Source organism: Ciconia boyciana, chromosome 1 (genome assembly GCF_034638445.1).
Source record: "Ciconia boyciana chromosome 1, ASM3463844v1, whole genome shotgun sequence".
NCBI lineage: Eukaryota > Metazoa > Chordata > Aves > Ciconiiformes > Ciconiidae > Ciconia > Ciconia boyciana.
In genome coordinates this window covers 208086506-208107930 of record NC_132934.1, presented here as the reverse complement: position 1 = coordinate 208107930, position 21425 = coordinate 208086506, and the positions used below count along the sequence as shown (strand labels likewise).

General features: G+C 50.7%; 1 protein-coding gene across 3 annotated transcripts in view; it reads left to right on the top strand.

Moving 5' to 3' along the window:
* Positions 1-21425, top strand: part of AMOTL1 (angiomotin like 1) — a 78900-nt gene that overhangs the window by 12058 nt on the left and 45417 nt on the right. Inside the window, exons 1-2 of one of the 3 annotated variants that reach the window (XM_072850698.1) lie at positions 7575-7682; positions 19391-19537. In XM_072850698.1, the coding sequence (XP_072706799.1) occupies positions 7640-7682; positions 19391-19537 (190 nt within the window). In that variant the 5' untranslated portion in view covers positions 7575-7639. Of the gene's footprint in view, positions 1-7574; positions 7683-8390; positions 8563-19390; positions 19538-21425 lie in introns of those variants that run through there. The other 2 variants (XM_072850699.1, XM_072850696.1) reach the window with 2 other exon arrangements.

Sequence of the window (21425 nt, the reverse complement as noted above, 5' to 3'; positions counted from 1 at the left end):
CCCAGCTGGTGAGTTTTCAGCTGGATCAGTCTCCTGACCTGAGTCATGCGCAGCTGCGTGGTCTGTGGTGCCAGGCAAGCCAGGGGGTGAGAGCAAGCACGTGTTGGAGGGGGAGAGGACAAGACCATCCCAGTAGCAGCTCAGATTTATGCTGTGTTGAAGTGATCATGTAACCAGGGCCTGAGAACACCAGGTCAAAAATACTCAGCCCTGGTCAAACCAGCCACCTGAACAGCAGGAGTTATTAGTAGAGGAGCAGAGAATAAAGCAGCATTATAATAACAACATCCTGAGACAAAACATCAATATTGTAACAAAGCATCATCACCATAAAAATCACAGAAAAGCAGGTCTGAGCAGGACTTCAAGAGGTCAGCTACACCTCTCTTCTGCCTGACGGCAGGACTGGCACCTCCTGGTCACCCATCACCTCACATGGAGAAGGACCAACCTGTCCTAGCAGCCTTCCCAGGCAATGCACCCCGGGGCTTCACTGCACTGGAAGGGTTTTCCTGGCGTCTAATTAAATTTCTGTAATTTAAGCCAATTACGCATTGTGCTGCCAAAGGCATGCATAAGCAGGGAAAAGCCCTTCCATGGGCCAGACTGAGAGTGTCTTGCCCTCTCTGCGGGGGCTGGAGGAGGATCCCAATGGAGGATCACTGGATCACATCCTTTTTTTCCTGCTTATCAAGTCTGCCTTGACCGCTAGCCCTGCGTCCAGCTTTCTGGCAGCTTTCCCAGCCTGCTGTCAACTGCAAATGTAAAAAGCCGTGCTTGGATTTTGAGTCATTTGTGGAAATGCTGATCAGAACCAGATTTACAAGAGGCTTTTTGCATCGCCTCATGCCATGAGTAACTAACCTCCAAGAAGGGTTTTGACCAGTCATACTTTCTCCTAGTCCAGGCATCCCTCTCTTGCTCGTAGTGATACCATATGACACAGTAATGACAAGCCTTACTTATATGCCAACATATATGGCATCTGCACCTCCCCCCTCATCTACAAGGTTTGTTACCTCATCGCAGAAGATTAAATGAGTCTGACCAGCTCTGTTCTTGCTGAATCTGTGCTGGCTATTACTCATATCCTCCTTTCCTATATGTTTGCAAAGCCTTTGGTCGTTCCAGTGCTTCCAAGGATGGAATTAACAATGACTGGGAAATCACTTCCTAACTCTTCTTTCTCTCCTTGTCTTAAAGACTGGTGTTCTGCTTGCCATGCCCAGCCTTTGGAAACCTCTCTGTGGTCCGCTGCTGTGTAAGTCAGTGCATGGCTCACCCGTACCTTCAGCAGTGAGCACATTTCTGAGGTTCCCTGGAGAAGTAGCAGCCGAGGGAGGCAAAGGTGACTGAGGGACAGAGCAGCTTCCGTGAAAGCAAACACTGAGTAAACTACAACTCGGTGACGTGGAAAAGAGATGCTTAAAGGAGGATATGGTAGAAGTACAAGAATTATGAATGGCATAGAAGTAAATAAGTGCAGGAGAGACATGAAAATACTGGAGACAGTCCAGCGAAGGGCCACAAGGATGATAAAGGGACTGGAGCATCTGTCCTGTGAGGAAAGGCTGAGAGAGCTGGGTCTCATCACCCTGGAGAAGGGAAGGCTCTGGGGGATCTCATCAATGTATATAAATACCTGAAGGGAGGATGCAAAGAGGACAGAGACAAGTTCTTTTCAGTGGTGCCCAGGGACCACTGGCAATGGGCACAAACCGAAACACGGGAGGTTCCCTCTGAACATCAGGAAACACTTTTTTACTGTGAGGGTCACTGAGTGCTGGCACAGGTTGCCCAGGGAGGTTGTGGAGTCTCCATCCTTGGAGATACTCAAAAGCCGTCTGGACATGGTCCTGGGCAACCGGCTCTGGGTGGTCCTGCTTGAGCAGGGGGGTTGGACCAGATGACCTCCAGAGGCCCCTTCCAACCTCAACCAGTCTGTGATTCTGTGAAATAAGGAAAGGCTTAAAACAACCCAAAGGAAGTATGTCTTCACACAGCACACAATTGCATTGTGCAACTCGCTGCCACAGGATGTCAAGGGTGCCAAAAATATGAATGGGCTCAAAAAGTGATTAGAAAACGTCATGGAAGAAAGGTCTATGAAAGGCTCTTAAACCTGATGATGCAGCTACAGCTTCTGGCTCAGGAAGGGAAACGGGATCACGTACTAGAGGAAACAGCATTTGTGCTTGTACTGTTCTTGACTGTATTTTCTCTGCAGTCATCTACCAGAGGCCATGTCAGAGAGAGGACACCGGGGGCTCTTAACCTTCGGTATAATCCAACGTGGTCCTTCTTGTCTTTCCTTAGGTCCACAGTGACTAACCAGAAGGAAAAAACAAACCAGACCCACACCTCCTCTTCCTTTCCGTTCTTCATCTGTCTCTCCTCTCCCACAGCTTTGGCTGCTGGATTTCAGCAGATATGAATCAGACAGTGACTGTTGTGTTCCTTTTGTTCTGTAAATGATTAAAACAGAACATTTCACACTTGCTTTGTGGCCCAGCAGAGGAATGCTGCATTGTCTCCTTGGCAAGTCCCAAGGTGGAATTTCTGGCTGTGGAGAAAGTGAGGTCAGGGAGAGAGAAACTCTCCGAACAGGGAACATGTGCAGACTGCTTCGCTGTCTCTCTCCTGTGCTTGCATGGGCTTCTCCCTGTCTTCCATTCCCTCATCCCTCCCCTCTTTTCCACATCCTTCCTGCTTCACTGGCAATTTTTCTGCTTGCTGCTTTAAGGTGATTTAGCAGAATATCAGAAAAAAGAAAGAAGAACGAAAAATGCAAGGTGAAAGCCCCCAGCCCGGAAAGCCTTGGGTAGACTAATGAGAATGTGATGAAATGGAAAAATAAAGTGGGATTGTGGGGTATGAACCCCACCTTGCCAAAATCAAGATGAAAATGCTTGTGTAGGAGATGCAATATCTCAGCGGAAGCCCCTAGGACCTGTGCCTCTCATTTCCCGACAGCCGGCCAGAGGAGGGATTAGCTGGCTGTGCTATTTCTACCTGCACCCCGGGCACGGTCAGCCTGCTGCAGGAGGCTCCCCACAACGGCGGCTTGCAGGAAACACTGCTTTTGTGATACTGTCTGCCGGGGGAATAAATACACCCAGGAATGAAATCCCATTGGATAAATAAAAAGGGAAGGAAAGAAAAAGCCCTGGTCCCTGCCCTGTTTGTTCCCACTGCTCCGTAGCCATCCAGCTGCTTCTTTTTCTTTGTTGTCCTGACCTCATCCCGTACTGGAGTGAATCCAGAGAGCGAGTGCTCTGCTTAGCTGTCTTCTGCCAGAAACCAAACAGGTCAAGTTATTAGAGAAAAATGAAAGCTCTTTGGCAGAACTGGAAAAACAGATGTGCGGAGATATTTCTGCTGCCTCGAAATACAATGCTGCCTGTTAAATGCGTATCAGAGGGGACCTGATAAATATGCACAGTTGTCATTGTGGAAATCTTAACAGTGGCTATTAATTTAGCAGGATGGGTTTCTTGGAGGCTCCCCGAGCTGCTGAGCTCGCTGCCTGCCTGGTAGCAAGATTGCTTAAAAACTTTCTGCAGATGTGGTTTAGAAAGCGCTGCTCCAGTGCTGCAAGAGGATTCGCCTCCGCTCAGTAGTTAGAGATGCTTCAGGGATGCTAAGGCTGGGTAGAAGGGTCTCTGCGGGGCAGGTGAAGCCTCTGACTATCAAGAAGAGGTAGGATTATTTCCACCTGGGATAATGGTAAGGGCATCTTTCATGTCAAAGGCTTTGTGGCTTTTATTTACTAAACTTACCTGGGTGAAGCTTTCTACACAGTGTTTTCTGACTTCTTGATTCAGCTCTTGCCGTGGTCTCAGCATCGCAGAGCAGTTATTCATGCCGTCCCCAGCGGTGGTGTTAATGGGGCTGTAACTGGCTGCCGATCGGCCGTCGTTGAAAGCAGCAGCGACAGCAAGAAGTGAAACTGCGTGCAGGCATTTGGGGTTGCTGCAGCGTCAGGCAGGGTGGGACGGTTATTTGTTTGCTTGCAGCATTAGGAATCTGTGGGATTACACGCATGGGTGGTTGCAAATGTAATGAGTGTCAGTACCCGGGTGTGCTTGCGGTTTGGGATGGCCGCGTCCCTTCTGCAGGGCCTCGGTGGTCCAGCCCTGGGTCTGGCGGTAGCAACCGCTCAGACCTCCCTGGCCATGGGGGATTCGGGATGGCACAGGGATGCTGAGTGATCCAAGGGGCTGCTAATGGCCGAGCCAGGGAGGCGCCTGGAAATGCTTCTCCCTTCCCATGCAGCTCGCTGAAATGTATGGGAAATCCATGAAAGGCGTTTATTTTCCACCACAGGGTGTAACAGACACGTGCTTCCATCCCGTGGATCATGTGTGTCTCCTGGATCCGTAGTTACCAGGGAGAAGCCGAGGGGAAGTAGTGAAGCAAGATGGCACTGCCAGCTCCACTCCACTGACCTGACAGCTGGAGTTGTGGTGGCACTTGGCCCCAGCTGAGCAGGTTAAGACCAAAAGGGGTGGAAGGATGAACGTCTTTCCTTCTCCAAATTCAGTGGGGGAATAACATAAAAAATATAAATATATTTTTATATGTATATATTAAAAATATATATTAAAATAGTGGAGCTATTCCAAAATTCATTGGGGGAACAATATACTTATTATATATTTTTAATATATATAGATTAAAAATATATATATATAATTAGTGGAGCTGTAAAGTGGAGAAGCTTGAGCGGCGGTTGCCTTGCCCTCCTGGGCAGACACAGCTCCCCAGGGGTTATCAGGTGTATCAAACCACAGAGGGATTAGAGAACTCCCTCTCCAATCTGCCATCCTTAGTTTATCAAATCAAAATAGAGATGAACAGGAAAAAGACTTTGCAAATCACTTGGAAACATGCACCAGAAAATGAATAATGTGGGGGAAAAAAGAAAAGACACTTTTACCTAGGCAGAAAAAAAGGCTTTTTTCCTTGGAAACACAGCAGCATGGTTCATGAGGTCCTTGCGATGCTACTGAAAGACAAGACAGCAGATAATGCTTTTTCTTGATATATTTGTTCTTCTAGCACCTAAATCATCCCTGATCATCATGCAGCAGTAGGTAAAAGGGGAGCATAGACTATGGGAGCAGAATGAGAAACAAAATAAGCCCTTGGACAGGCTGGGTCTGCTTGGCTGCGGATAGTACAGCCAGATCGCACTGCAATTGCCCAGTCCCCCATGACACAGACTGTGAAGCAAAATAACCAAAATAATGTGTCCCATTTTGCCCAACCAAATTATAAAGTTGGAGCGTGACAAAAAGTAGCGCTTGAATTGCCATTTTAAACTGGGCTCAGCAGGCAGTGCCCTCATCCAACTTCATCCACCGCTGTGAACAGGCACCTAACAAGCCGAGGGCAAAATTTCACCTTCATTTACAGCTGAGCAGGTTCCTGGTTTGCCTGTGTCTATAAGCAAAGCCAACATTTATCTCCAGGGGAAGTAGGAGAGAGCAGCTATACAATCTGAAAAAGCAAAGGCCAGTTCCTCCAGAGGACCGAGGTGTCTAACTCTATCTGTCGTCAAGGTTCCCCATGATTTTGCAGAGGATTTAGCATGTGAAAACCTTAATTTGGGCCTGACTTGCTCTGAGATGCTCAGGGCATCTGTAGGAGACAAGAGAACTGAACATCCTTCTCTTGTCCGAGTCCGGTACCCTAAGCACTAGCCTGCGCTTTTTCCCCTGAGGAGGCCAAGGATGCGATGGTTCCCTTGCCTCCCCCTCAAACAGCAGCGTATCTGCAATTCTCTGCTCTCCTGCTCGAGCGTAACCCCAGCCTGTGTTAGGTGACCTCAGGGAGACAGCTTACAGCTGCCTCAGCTTCAGAGTTTCAGAGAGACACCCGCAGGGACAGCACCCGCCTGTCACCTCGCCTTGGACGCCGACACCGGGGGAAGGGCACCTCTGAGGACGCTCAGCTCACACGGGAAACGTAGTTCTGGGGTACCTGCTGCCGTGGGAGATGTGCAGGTGCTGGAATGGAGGGACCTGATTTCACCGCCGATATTATTTCCTCCTTTGCCCCTTTCCCATACCCTATAGTTTCCCTGTGTCTTGCATACACCTAAGCAACATCAAGCAAAGCTGGGTTTTGCGATTCAAAAAAGCAATGCCTCAGACTGCTGTGATTCACAGCACGCTTCCAGCGCCCGGAGCTGCCGGGAGTCCCCGCTGCCTCCATGCAGCCCTGCGGTGATGGCACCAGCCAGCTCCCGCCTTACCATGCCCCTTTACAGGGCTGCAGCGGCACTGGGCACGTTTCTCTTCAGCCTGCCGCTGCATTTCCACCTGCTTTTACCCCTTTGGCGCAGTATTTCGGGAGGCAGAAGCCACCATCAGTCCCTTTGGGGCTTGAAAAGCTTGTCTGTGTGTTAAGAGCTGGGAGAAATGAGTGCAGATCAAATGGCTAATCCCGGTGTCACTGGGCATCTTACCGGACTGAAGGAGGCTGGAGCAATGAGATGGGGAAACCCAAGCAGCGTGCTGGCAGCACCAGTCATCCGAAAAGAGGTCTGGCCTGTGGGGCAGCGCTGGGAAAAGGATGCAGAGGGACTGCTGAACCCAGTGTGTGCCCACATGGCTCCGAGGAGGGGAATGAAGCACGGTGCAAACACCCGAGGAGATCTCCCGTGCTGTCCCCCATGCCAGACCCTCGGCAGCAGGGCTGGGGTGGGCTGGGGAGACGAAGCAGTGACTCCAGCCCTAATGAAAACACATCCCATGGACCCGGTGTGCCAAACCGCAAAGAAACCCTGAGCTGACAAATGTCCTGTGTTCCCATTATCACAGTGCTCGTGTCCAGCATCTGCCATAAATCCCTTGATGTCGAGGGGTATGTGCATCCGCTGCTCATGTGAAAATGCGTGATGAAGTGGGTGGGCAGCAGAGGAAAGGGGCTGCATTTAAGATGGGGGGGCTGCCCCAGCTCCGCACGGGCTAGATCCAGCCCAGTCGCTCCCCAGGAGCCACCCGCTCCTCCAGGCGCAGGCAAAGCAGCCGGAGCCCTGGCAGACGGGAGAACACCTGGGCGTAACGTACGGGCCTGGGACTCGGGGTAACTCCTACCGGCTGCACACTGCCTGCGAGGCTTGGAGTGGGCTTTGGGGAGCCTGCGTTGGTGCCTAGGATGGGATTTAGGTCCCGAGCATCCCCAAGCACGAGGTGGGGAGGCCGTGCTTGCCACACAGGCTCACCCCCGGGCGCAGCCAGGTGTCTTCGGTGGCTCCGTTTGGGGCTGCAAAGCTCCAGCAAAGCCCGTGGCCCAGCCTGGGGGGGCTCGGACTCCCCCTGAGCGTCCCGGCCCCGCAGCCCTGACGGGAGCCACCTGCGCCCCGGCCGCCCCGGCCGCTGCCCGGCCCCGGCCCAGCGGCCCCCGCCGCCGCCTTCGGGAGGTGGGGGCCCCGCCCCGCCCCGCCCCTGGCCACACCCCCTCCCCGCCCCCAGCGGGTGGCTCCTCCCCTCCCTCGCCCCGCCCCCAGCGGTCTGCCGGCTCCGCCCCGCCCCGCCTCCAGCGGCTGGCCCCGCCCCCGCCGGGCTGCCGGCTCCGCCCCGCCCCGCCCCGCCCGGCGGTGCGCGCCCGGGGGCGGCGGGGAGCGTCGCGGATGGCCAAGGTGCTGCCGGGGGCGGCGGGGCGCGGAGCCGGAGGTAACGGCGGCGGGGGGTGTCTGCGTGTCGCCGCGCACGTGCGGGCCTGTGCACCCGCGTGTCTGCGTGCACCCGTGTGCGTGGGAGCGCGTGTGCCTTTGTCCACGTGTGTACCGTGCAGCGCGGCGGGGTGCGTGCAGGTGCGTGTGCCGGTGCGTGCAGGGGTGCCGGTGCGGGCTGTCCCCGCTCATATCCGCCCGTTCGTGGAGCGGGCGCTGCCCGGGGGGCCGGGGCCGGGCCGCGCCGGGCTCGCTGCTCCCCGGGGAGGTGCCCCGCCGCTCCCCGGGGAGGATGCGGGGAGGCCTGGGCAGCCCTCGGCAGGCTCCCGACCCAGACCGCCCGGCTGCCCCCGGGCTGCGTGGAAGCCCCACCCGGCGCGGGAGCGGGGGCGAGTTTATCCTTCCCCCGCCGCGCTGCACCGTTAGGGCCGAGCAGCCCGGCCCGGCCGGCCGCGGGATACTCCATGTTTCTCTGCGCCCTGAACCCTCCCCGGGCACTTCTGCGAGTTGTCTCCGCTCCGACAAGGCAAAACCAGCCGGGGCTGCGAGCCCGGGCCCGCGCCGCGGCGGCCGCCGGCCAAAGCGGGGTGTTTGCGGCTCGTTTCGGAGGAGGGGTGGGTCGGGCGCTGCGGGGGAGCCGCCTCCGGCCGCCCGGGGAAGGGCGAAGCGAGGAGCGGGGACCGCGGGGGGAAGCGTTTCCAGCTGGAGCCGGAGCGGCCGCTCGTGTTTCCGCAGGAGCGATCGCGGCGTCCCCGTGGGTCCCCCGGCTGTCACCGCTCGTCCCAGCCCTGCGACCCGGTGAAGCCTCGGAGGGGCCCCCGGCAGCACCCGCGGGAGTGACGGCGGATCCACCCCGAGGACGGGGCGAGCGCGGCCGCGGGGTGCGTGGGGAGGGCAGAGCAGAGCCGGCGGGCAGGGGAAGGGCAGGAAGGGCCTCCCCCGCCGGGAGAGCGTTTTCTCACGTTGTTGTTGTAGGGGGATGGTGAGGGGGAACTTTTATATTTAATCTTCCTACCCCTGCAGGGAGAACAAAGATGAACTCCTGTTTAAAGGGAAAAAAAAACCCCAACAACCAACACTGAAAGAGGAGGGAAAAAAAAACCCCACGTGAATTTAACTCGAATCCTCCTGCCGGGTTTTGTGATTCATAGTTTTAAACACAGGAAGGTCGCTGCTTGGTCTTTTTCCTCTTTCGATGGAAAGAAGGGGTTTTTTTTTTTTCCTCTTTCCTGGTGCTGTGGGAACGTCCCGGGAGCAGCTGCCTGTGGAGCAGCGCCGGGCTGGGCGGCCGCACGCCCGCCGGAGACGGAGGGCTGTCTGCTGAGGCATCTGCGAGGCCCTTATCGGGCATCCACTGAGCTGAGGTTTTGTCTTTTTTGTATAAAAATAAACCTAAAAAGCTTTCTGAGAGAGGGGCGGCCTTGAAGGTGAGGAGTCCCCTGATTTTTTCTTGCGCATGGCTATCTGGCAACACCGTTCCTGCTCACAGGTGTGCATGGAGATACATATTTTTATATATATACACACATACATATAGAGTTCTGTATATAAATATATGTATATATTTTTTATATATTTATATATGCAGAGATATGTAAAAATATATGTAGATATATATGACTACATATATTTCTCTATAAATATAAAGCATACTACATATATTTATATTTTTATTTGTGTGTATATATATCATATATACCTATATGTAGTTGTTGCTAATGGCTAGAAAAGCTCTTAAAAGGGTCCTATAAATATCTTATCAAGAAATGCCCGAGTGGTGAGGGAGGGCAGGGAATATCGGGTGGGTGAGAGCCCATAGTAAAACCCTCCTTGGGGTTGCCCTGGGTGCATGCTGTGGCCCCGTGCGGAGGGGCCACATCCTGCCCAGCCTTCTGCGTCCCCAGCCCCAGCCGGAGCAGTGGTGTGAGGGGATGAAGTCAGGGGGCTGGTTTTAGGTTGTTAAATAGGGAGGGATGTGCCCCCCAGCGTTGCTGGGGCTGGGCCCCCCAGTTTCCCCAGGCTGTGCAGGGCTGGTGGGAGCCGCCCCATCACCTGCACGTCCATCCTCCTCCTCTGTCCTGATGTCCATCGCTCCTCTTTGCTCTCTGCCAGCATTTGGCTGGGGGGGCTTTGCTTTCCCTTTTCTTTTGGGAAGCACTTGGCTGCTGGAGGAGGGCAGCTTCGGCTGACACAAGCACGTGCTGCCCCTCCGAAGCCCGATGCCCGCAGGATCAGTGGGTGCTCTCTCTTGTTTTTCTTTTCCAAACACGTGCCGCTCCTGCGACATCGTGGAGGAGCGTAGGGGCAGTTCCTGGGGTGCTGGCCCCGCACAGCAATCTGGACCAAATCCACCGCACATCGGCATCCTGGATGGAGGGACTGATGCACGGAGACAGCTCCGGCCCTCCTTCCAAGAGCTCCTCTGCAAGGAACCGCCAGCGCAGAGCTGAAGGCATTGCATTTGTCCAGCGCAGACACATCCAAGGGGCTTGTAGGGATCCCTGCAGAAGCTCCGGGAGGGATGTGCGTGGGGCTGCTTGCGGGGTCAGGCTCAGCTGGACTCTGGGGATGCACGTGGAGGTTTCAGGGAGACGTGGGGATGTTACTGCTCACCATTGCAGCTTTCCTTGGGGAAACGAAAGCCTGATGGTCCCCGGTGCCATTTTTTTAACACTGATAGGAGTATAACTCGCTTTAAAGACCAGATCTGGTATAAATGTTATTTGGTGCTAAGGTGGGAGTACGTGCCTTGTGCAGCCTCCTGGTCCTGGAAACCATTAGAAGGCCAGCTGCGTACTCGGGTTTTCGCACAGAGACTATCTATCTGCTAATGTAATAGTCCCAGTGGAAACTTTAGTGCTTGGGAATATTTTGTGGATTTGGGAAAAATCCCAGGAGGATTTTTGGTTTCATACAGCAATTGCTTTTTGGCAGCTTTGGGATAGATGTAATCTGGTTCCCATTTGTGTCCTGAATTTTTAAATGGAACAGCCTGCCTTCAGCTCAGGGCAGAAGTAGAAATAGATGGAAGTAAATAGAACATAACGGTAATAACAACAAGAACGACATCAACTCTATAAAAAAATTGTTAGGGCAACTTTTCTATTGAAATGTTGCATTTAGGAAGTGTATCTGTTCTTGTTTGGTCCTTTAAGTGACTTTTTCAGTAGGTGGGATGCTGCTGTGGGTGTAAATCTGGAGTAAATCTCTAGAAGCTGGTGAAATCACTCTGGATTTGGACCAGCACGGGCGAGAGCAGGGTTTTGCCTCACAGTAAGGTATACCCTGCGTGCGGCAGCAGGTCCTGCAGCATTTACTGGCATGCCTGCTTGTCACTGCCTCTCGGTGGCCTTTCCACAGCCCCGGCATGTCCCACCGTGGTGCGTGGCCGTGTCTTTCCCCACGCGCATCTCTACCACGTCTTGAAGTTGTAGCGGGTCCTTATTACACAAGCCGGGCGATGACAGCCGGCACGAGTCGAGGCAGCGCCTTTTGAGGAGCGGGGTGATCTATAGAGGGATGCCACACCTCAGGAAAACAGCCTGGGATTAAAGAATTGAGCAATACTTGGGATTATCTGCTCTGACCGTACTGGTTAACACAAATGTAAATGTGCTTTAGACAACAGTAACTCCAGTGATCAAGGCTCAGGCTGGAAAATAATGAAATTATTTTATTAATTTAATTTAATTAATAATTTTATGAATTAAAATGCTTTTAGTAAAATTCAGTCTCCATTTAAGACCTAAGCTGACTGAAATAATTAAAAAACTGTTATTCCTCTGCCCTTCCTCCTCAATGTCTACGTTGTGAGCAGATATTTCAATGAAGTCCCTGCCGGGCTGAGGGATGGCACATGGTCCCCTGAGGTACCTGGAGGGCAGGAGGCACCGGCGTCCCCCCCAGGGACCTGGCCTGGGCTCTGCATCCCGCAGAGCTGGGGAGGCACTTCTCGGGGGGACTCCCCCCCCAGGATGGCTACCTGGGTTGGGCAGGGGGTCCCTGCCAGTGACGTGTCCCATTTCCTGGGACATGTCCCCCTGCCCGCGACGTGCATCGATTTTGGGCCGTTTCCGAGGCGATGGCTCCATGCCGTCGGCCGTTACTGTGATTTTCCCTGTTCTAAATCTGAGCTCAGCCATCTGGGAGCAGGAACTAAAGGCAATTACCTTGTTAGCGCTTCTGTGTATAATACCTTTATTAAATTTCTGCATTTTAAAAGTGGCTGAATATAAATTGTGTGTAATGATTTAATAATGGAAGGCTCATAATTTTAATATATATTCTGGTGGGGAGACAGTTTAATTTCTTTTTCCTTTAGACATGACACTCGATAAGAATAATGTAAAGGCTCTGCTCAACGTAGGGTTATCACGAGCAGTTCATCACACGGATCAAACGAAGCACTGTGGATCCTTAGCCTATGGTTTGTTGCCTGTGTTAAAAAAAAAAAACAAAACAAGGAAAAGCTCTAGAAATCTGAAGATCCATACGATAGAGTTCAATGCCTGCATTTTCAGTTAGAGAGTACTGTACAGTCTTTGTACTATTTTTGTTCTGTCCTTATCCCAAGCTCCTTTGTACACTGCAAGTTTGTGGGAATGACTCAGGGAGAAAGCTATTTAACCTAAAGGACACCACTGGCAAAAAAAATAGATGGATAAAGAGCGATGTCAGTGATTGCGATTGGGAACCAAGAAAAGTATTTGTGTGTATCTGAGAAAGAGGATCCTGAAACCACCTCCAAATGGGGTGAAAAAAAAAATCCTCTTTTTCAGGTGCTGTTTATTCAGTTCAAGAAGGGAGTTTTATAATATGGTTGCTTGAAGTAACGAGGAACTAGACTTAATGATCCGCAGTCCTAGGTCCTATTTCACTTCTGGTTAATTAATGGAAGGGCTTAAATATCCAAGTGACACGGATCATGCCAGTGCTTTTCTGTAACGTGATCGTTTTTAAAGGCAGTAAGTCCAGCAAAGTTAATCATAGCTTAAACTCCTGCTTTGCAAGTGTCTTGTCTGTATGTTGTAGCTGGTTGATTTATTATTTCTTCCCCTCCCCCCCCCCCAGTGAAAAAAAAATCCTTCCCTAAGAATTTGCTTGATGAATTTTTATCTTGGAGTTTTTTATGGCTTGGAAATCAGAATTTATGGCGTAGTGAAAATGTTTGCAGACTCTTTGCTGTGCTGACAAGCGGCACAGCTGTAGCAGAAGCGTCGTCTCACTCGCGAGCTCCATGTCAGCCTTTGTATTTCACTCTTTTATGGAGAGTTTCTTCCCTTACTTTCAGCTCTGAATAATACTTACCCTTTTATCTCAGAGCAGTAACGCTGACATGAGTCGTCATTGTGCCACTGGCACTTTGATCAAAGTAGAAATTTCAATTATTGATTCAATTCTTTGAATAAATTTAGGCTGGCTGCGTATTGTAGACTCACTGTTATAGCTGTAGAGGCAAATGTATAGCTCGTAATATATAGAGGCCTTTAAAATGCACATATTTCTGCAAAGCCTAGCACAGCCACCTAAGGAACACGCATCCCTTCCTCCATCGGGTTGATGCCCAGGTAACGCTCGGCGCCTGGAGCACCGGTGGAAATACTCTGCCTGCATCCTGCCTCTCCTCTGGGGGTGAGCCTGGGAAGGGGGAAAAAAAACCAGCGGGTTGTTCTAAAGGTATAAAACCTGTAACCCTTCGAGATGAAAGAGCTGTGATGGGCACCGTTTGCCCCCACACGCCCGTGCACCCCATTTCCATCGGGAAGGCAGGGAGGCGCGAGCATCCGTGGGGGATCTCCCGGGCAGGCAGACTTGGCTCTGCTCTTTCCTGTATCCATCTGATCTCATGCCAGGTTCAGGAACTGCTTTCAAGGCGCCTTTGCTTTGTTTCACTCATAGCTTTTTTGCTCGTCCGCTTTGTTTTTTTGCTGACGGGAAGCGTATATGAAAATAAGCGCATGAGGCTGAAGTTTCACGGAAAATGTTCATCCTTGTAGGCAGTTAAATTTGGATGTGTTAGCACGATTCCTTGGGAGAGATGGGGTTTGGCTGCCTCCACTGCCTTTTCTCATTAGTCTTGCTAGTGCTTTCTTGGACGATGTACTTTTTGGAGAGTGAAATGACAGCACCCGAGCTGGGAGACTCCAGGAGCTCTTCTCGAGCAAGGCAATAGCACAGCATGGATCCCGGAGCTAACACTGGGATGAGGATTTCTCTCCCCAGAGCAGGGAGCTGCGGAGGGGGGGCTTGGTCTGGTGAACCCTGCCAGGCGCAGGGGCGAGGCTTCTCCCAGCTCAGATGTGGTAGATCCCCAGCTTTCATGTGGGAAACGAGAGGTGCTGCTTGCTCACATCTGGTGTGAGTTATGTGGGTTGGATTTCTGTCCTGCAAGATGTTGCTCTGTTCCCGTGAAAATAGTATTAGCGATGCTTGTTCAGTCCTCGTGGGGCTCAGGAGCCCTGGCAGGGGATGTGAGGTTCCCAAGCAGAGTTAAGGGGTGCAGGAGTGAGTTAGCCACCCCAGAAGTGACCTAGAAAACCTGTACATCAACCGGGGAGCTGCTGAAGGGAAAAAAATCACCAACGTGTGTCTGAGCCCCTGCTCTTTGTTGGAGCTGGGGCTGCAAAGGAGTCCCAGTGCCGCCTGAGAAGAGCTGCCAGCAGTACCGAGACCATCCTTGGCAACACTGTTGGAAGTGGCGTCTCTTTTTTGTAGGTAAACCAAGAAACGTGACACACGAGTTAATTTTTTCTGAGCTGAAGGAAACTCAAATCTGCCTCCCAGCCTTGGGAGAGCGGCACGGCTGTGTGGATGGAGTACGGCAATCCCCGCTCTCAAAACTGCGCTGATGCTCGGGAGAGAAACGAAGGTTCACAGGCCAGGACGCACACGGAGGGGCATCCAGCCTCGATGGAGGGTCCCTGTGACCCACTGGAGGGGCTGATGGGTCCCCCCTGGGGGATTCATGGCACAGCCTTCGGGCAGCCCCGGGACCCTGCAGTGCTTCGACCATCCTTTCGTCGGTTCCCTGAAATAATTATTTTCCTTTCTTGTTGACCTGAGATTTTTATGCAGTGACAGGGCAGAGAAAATATTTTAAATGTGGAACAAGGTATTTATACTCCTTTCTGGCTTGGCTATGAGACAGAAGGATAGATGTGGGCTTGGAAACCTTGTCATTTTTGTTCTGTCATTTTTGGACCTCCCTTACAAACCGCGGCAGAGTTTATAGGAAAGTGTAAAGCCGCCTTACTTACTTTTTAATTCCAGATGATTGCTTTGGATGGTATTTGAAATGCTTCAGTCTCTTTCGAACCGCTCGGTCAGTAGGGTACAAATTGGGAGAGGATTTTTTGGAGGACAACTCTGTGTTTTTGTTTGGCTGGGTGGCGGAGGAGGAGCCGTATGTGCCGGCAGCGCGGGCTGTGCCGCAGGCAGCCGCGGAGCGGTACCCAGGCGGGCAGCGGCGTGTGATGCAGAAACTCATCACTTGGGTGCTGCCTCGAGGTGTTACCTCTAAATAGCAGCAAACTGTTGTTGCACAACGGGCATTTTTTTGAGTTTTACTGAAGGTGAGAGTAGTAGTACAGTTTGGCTGTAAGAAAACCATCTTCTCCGACTATTTTTTTTGAGGAGGAAATTTGCTTCTTGAGGATGCCGTTATTGCTCTAAAGCCATGGCTTTCCTGTAAAGTCACAGCAATGAGCTTCCTATGAGGTTTTGCTTTAGATCCTTTTCAAAACCAGACTGAAACCACATCAGAAAGAGGAAATATTTAAGCGTTGCTCCTCTGTCTCTGGGTCCTTGCTGACTGTCTGGCGTTAATCTTAGCAAATGATTCATTGAAATAGTTCTGAATCTGCAAATGAATTGTGCTGCTGTGTAGTTACCCTCCAGGATAATATATCTGCTTCCATACGGTGTAATGCATGTTTATCTTTAAAAAAAAAAAAAGGGGGGGGGGTGTGAACAAATGAATTGGTGTCAGGCAATCACTTAGATGTGGGACAGTTGGTAGAGATGCAGAAAGGAAGGCCTGGAGCAGCTGCCCAATTCAGCAAGGACTGAACTGGGCCAGAAATGTGGTCATGTCTTACAGAGTTGGCTACAAGAGACACCAGACACATGGCAATTGAAGAGGTGATGTCTATGGACCGGGCTGTATCCTGGCACTCTGGGGCCAAGGGGGCTGGACTGGCTTTGGGAGGGGGAGAGGAGGGGGCACAGCATAGCTGGCAGCTGCCTGCAGGCACCTATGGAGGTGATGGGTTCAGTTCTTGGCAGTGACAGTGACAAAACACGGGGCAGCGACCATGGTTTGTAGCTTGGGACGTTTGGGCTGGATATGGGTAGAAAGCCCTTTCCTGGGGACACATCCTTGGAGGGGTGATGGTCTCCATCCTAGGTTGCCCTGAACCGGCTGCTTTCCTGTGGCCCCTGGGCACCGCTGCTCTGGCACCAGGGTTCAGTTTTAGGGATGGAAATTGCTTTTTTGGTGAGCATCGTAGAAGAATTGGGAGGTTTGGGGAAGGAGCAGGTGCGTGAGCATCGGAAGGGTGCCTTGCACCCCTGCAGAACTGGCTGTAGCAAACCCTTTCCCTCCGGAGAGGGGAGCTGGGATTTGGGAGGCTCCAATAAGAGCAAGGGAGGGAAGAAAAAAGGCTCATGCCTTGCTCCAAGTGGCTTGTGAGGCTTCACTAAGCTTTCAAGTGTTGTGTTATTGCTCGTGATCTGGATTGCAGCCACGCGCCAAGCGCTGATCTTTCAGCAACTGTTACCTGTTTTACACATAAACTGGCTTTCTGTGCCAGTTGCAGCTGACACTTTATTAAAACCTACCGTGAATAAACATAAAACATTGTTACATCATTTTTAACATCATAAAACATCATTACATCATTTTATGATGATAAAACATCAACATGGGTACAGCAAAGTGCAGTGGTTTCTGTCCGGGTCAGAGCTACTTGGTTTCAACTCCAGTATAACAGAGATCGGAAGCTGAGCAGTTTGATAGATGCTGGCATTTACCAGTCCTTGTGATTATAGTACAATATTGCTTTGCCATGGCCTCAGCCCCCAGAGACAAGTAGTTAGGTGAGAATTTCTGCTCTTATCACAGCAGAAACAAGTCTTTATTCTCCATTTTGCATCTTGGAAAATTTGAAGACGTGACCCAACGGTGCCTACAGACTCAAAGCGCAGAAGGCGAGTGTATAGTTTTAGTAACAGTTTCTTTCTTCTCAATTCTGTTCAGTGAATGGTGAGGCCAAGCTGGTAGTTGCTGGTTGTTCAGGTTGCCTTTAATGCTTGAAACCGCTTGTATTCCTTGGGTGTATGGATTTTCTTTGTTTTACCCCAAACCGCTTTTTATTCATAAAACAAGCCTGGGCTCAAAACTCCCTTGTTTCATACAGAATTCCTGATTCCAAGGCAGGACTGTGTGTGTAGAGGAGTAGTGAAGGGTGTCTTTAAAGTTATTCTGTACCAGAAAAGGGTAATAATGTTGGAAATTAGGGTTCTTGAGATTTTTTTCTTGGGTTTGTATCAGCATCAGCACAAATTCCAGACCAGTCTACCACGCTCATTTTCACAAACATGTTTGACTTAGATCTACTCAAGTGAGCAATCTTTCCCTCTTGCTTTCTAAATATAGATAACTGCCGTATACATTCATGCATAATATGAATGGTAAAGTGATGAATTCATTAACATTTCACAGAAATGCCTATTTCCTCTCCTCTGGGCACAGAAGAAAATAGTATCGTCATGCCTGTAGAGAAGACGGGCTGGATCCTGCCCTCCACTACCCTCCTTCTGCCCTGCTCCATGCAGGGCCATGGGGTTAGGGATGGCCTGTACATAAGGAGGAGAGCAAAGCAACCTCCCCATGTGATATATGGCAGTGAGCATGCAGTTAGTTGAGCACAAACCAAGCAGTCAGGATTAGTAAGTCCAGGTCATCTGTGGCTGATGTTTCTTCCTGCAGAGCAGGGTGCTGCGGGTCCCTGTGCTCGTGGGCTTCCTGCCCCACTGGGATGGATAGATGCCCCACTGGGATGGATAGATGCCCCGCTGGGACGGATGGACGCCCTGCCGGTGCCACTGCAAGCCCTCCTGCCCGAGCACATCCCTTGGCAGTGGCTGGTGCTAGAGGTCGGTGGCTGTCCCTTAGTCTAAAATGTCTGGCAATGGGTGTAAATGGAGAGCGATTCTGCTGTGTCCCTGCTGCACCAGGGTACTTGGGGCCAGGAGATGCTCACCTCCAAGGTTTGAACCTCAAAGAGCCTTCTCTTCACAAAAATGAGGTGTTGCTCAGAAGAATAAGTAGGAAGCGGAAAGTCATAGAATCATAGAACAGCCCAGATTGGAAGGGACCTCAACAGATATCTGGCCCAACCTTCCATGGGAAGGGGAGCCTAGATGAGATTATCTAGCACCCTGTCCAATCACATCTGGAAAACCTCCAGTGATGGGGACTCTACCATGTCACTGAAGGAGGTTGTTCCAGTGAATGATGGTTCTCACTGTAAAAAATTTCTTTCTTATGTGAAGATAAAACCTCTCTTGGTGCAACTTGTACCCATTGCCCCTTGTCTTCTCCATGTGGCACCTTGTGAAGAGAGAGCCTCTGTCCTCTTTGTAGCTGCCCTTTAAGTCCTGTCACGCTGTGATGATGTTGTCCCCCCCCAAGCCTTCTCTTCTCCGGGGAGAAAAGACCTAACTCCTTCAGCCTTCCCTCATAGGGCAGGTTCTACAGCCCTTTGATCATCTTTGTGGCCCTCATTAGGACCCTCTCCAGTCTGTCTATGTCTTTCTTGAATTGTGGGGTCATGCCAATGTCATTTCTGTCTTGAATTGTGGGGTCATCCAATGTCCTTCCTGTCTTAACACTGCTGTGATGCATTTTGTAAGAGCTTGTTAGAACAAGCACTGCCGGAGAAAGGCATCCCTGAGAACAGATTTAAGATGAGCCTTGTTGCTTGCCAGGAGAGCTTGTTCCTGCTCACTGATTGTGAAAGGAGCTGGAGGACTAGTCCAGCCATCGATGTCTGTGGAATGCCGGAGTTCAGGCGTGCGGCTCCTGTGCAGTCAGTCTGCCGGACACATTCCCGTGGCTCTCCAGCTACATCGTCTCCTTACCATATTAAGAACATCTGGACAAAGTGATTTATAAACTCTCTCCCTTGATAGTGTTGGCTGTATTTTATGTCTCAGCAATTTTCTGTAGTGCTGAACTATTATTCACGAGCGGATTCTGTGGCAAAGCCTTTCCCACACTATATTGAATGTGTGGCTGGGTCCTCACCTATCCTTCTTTCCTTCTTTTTACCCACTCCCTCTTTCACTTTTACTCTGGCTCTGTTAGCTTCATGTCCCAGGGCCATGCCTTGGTTTGTGAGCTTGTCACTGTCAGCTCTTGCAAGCCGGGCTGTGCCAGCCTTGCTTTGTATGCGGTCTGGGGACCTCAAAGATCAGGCTGGGTCGGTGCCTGGAACATGACTTGGTGGCTGCCTCTTGTTCTTCAGAGCTAATGTGTTATTTGGGTGGTGAGGACAGCAGAGGTGTTTGGCTCAGTGGCCTCAGCAGGGCTTCTCAGGTACGTAACCATGCTCAAGAAAACATTCTGGACCTCTGTCATAAGTCATGGCTTTATATTTTGTTGTTCAAGTGGTTTATTTACTGACATCACTTTCTTCTTTCTTACAGGCTCCACATCTGTTTGTTACAAGCCTACCAGCCCAGTCCAGGTACTGGAAGACACTGGCTTTCTTTACCAGGATCACCAGTTGTTTGCTGGCAGACATGAAGTTTCTCCGCTAACAGCTGAAGCAATCAGTGCCAAAGAAAAAGCTGGTAAGTGGGTGGCCACACTTCCATACAAACCCACCGCATTTACTTCCAGGTTTTTCCTGAAGCATAAACTGAGAAGTTTAGACCATTTGCAAATAATTACGGGGTTGAAGGCCAGCTTCTCATCCTCGGTAGAGTCAAAGGTGAGTTGCCTTTGACTTGAGTGTTATGACCCACCATCATTTGTCACCTGTGCTTGTGGAGGATGCAGCGTTTCCACCTGTCCTTCAGGACATGGCTGCTCTTCACTGCACAGCTCGACCGAGGTCCGTAGCCTTTTGCCGATGGAGCAGGACCGCAGGCACCCTGTGGAAAGCTCACTGTGGTCAATCCTTTTGGACCTCAACAATAGGCAACTAAAGTACATCTCCCAAATACAAGGTTGTTAACAGATGTCTAGCACAAAGGTGAAAATCCTTGTGGTGTATGATAAAGAGCTGCCTTGACAATGTAGTTTTGGCTTTTTCCACTTTCTGCAGGCTTATCTCAGGTGTAGTCTAACAACCTAGACTATTGGTTTACGGTTGGACTCGATGATCTTAAAGGTCTTTTCCAACCTATACGATTCTGTGATTCTGAGCTTTCTGGTATGTTAGGGAGATTTTATTGCACGTCTGCAAAAATGTCCAGTATGGTGAGGCTTCTGTGCACTGTGATAACACAAATAAAGCAGTAAGAGGTTGCTGTAGCTGCAGGGGCATATAAAGCAGATGGATACTTGGCTGTTGTGCAGACAGGTAGATGGAGGTCTGTGTGTCTGTGCATCTTGTGGGGTCCAAACACTGGCCCAGTCCTGAAGGACCCCAGTGAGTCAGGCTGGTAGGCAGATAACGGTGTCTCAGGGAAAGCAGGAGAGGTGTGTATCATAGGGCAGGCGTGGAGTGAAACAGCCTGGGAATCTTCTCTCCCCCTCAAGCCTCATAATCATCTTAAAGGCTTTGCCACAGAAATGTTAGTGGAAACGACCTATTCTCGTTGTTAAGAGTTGAAGGCTTTTTTTTTCTCCTCTGGCATCCGGGTTGTATATAAGTTATCCCACAGCATGTGCAGTAACTGATGAAACCTCAGGGAAATACCAGACCTCAAGAGAAAGTTTGCTTTTTAACTACTTTCAAATGCGAAAAAACAAATGTAAGTACTTCTGACAAACTCCTCTGAGAATTGGAAACAGCAGGAGAGAGAAAGTTGCCAAGAATGACCTCAAAAAAAATGAACTCAAAATGGCACCTCCTTCTTGCCTAGGGACGTGGGAGGACTCTGTCCAGAGCTGTGGGCTTATTCTCACTTTTCTCCACACCGGGGTCTTTCAGGAGCACCCCTCTGGGCTCCAACACTGTTCAGACAGACGTCTCCCAGGAGGGAGGGATCCCAGCCTCCCAGCCGTGGTTATATGGCATTAGATGCTTAGCTCCAGGCAAGCTCCGCTGCATATATGGTGCAAAAATGGTACCATTGCCTCTGAATTACTTCAGTAGCCTGTGTTAGGGTTGTGCAGCTGATCTGTCTGTGCTCTTTTTAAAATGCTGGCATTACATCTATGACCATAACGCCTTCCTTGTACTCACCCAGCAAAATTACAAAAGTTAGTATTGACTCCCTTAGAAATAGCGTTATTGGCCAGAAGGGAAATTGCAGTTTTAGGGGAAGACGCCAGAGCACAGACTGTTCTTTAATTACACTTTTAGGACCCTTTTATTTTCAGCATTGTTTCACAGTTTTTCTGCGACACATTCTGCATTTTATTTTGATCATGGCAGGCAGTGCACTTAGGAGGGGATTTGACTCATCTGACTTTGGCCATCAAAAATGCAGCATCTTGTTTAGTATTGCTATGCAGGCTGCCTCTGTAAGCCATGCAAGGCATCGCCAGGGTGGGTGGTCAAACACTGGA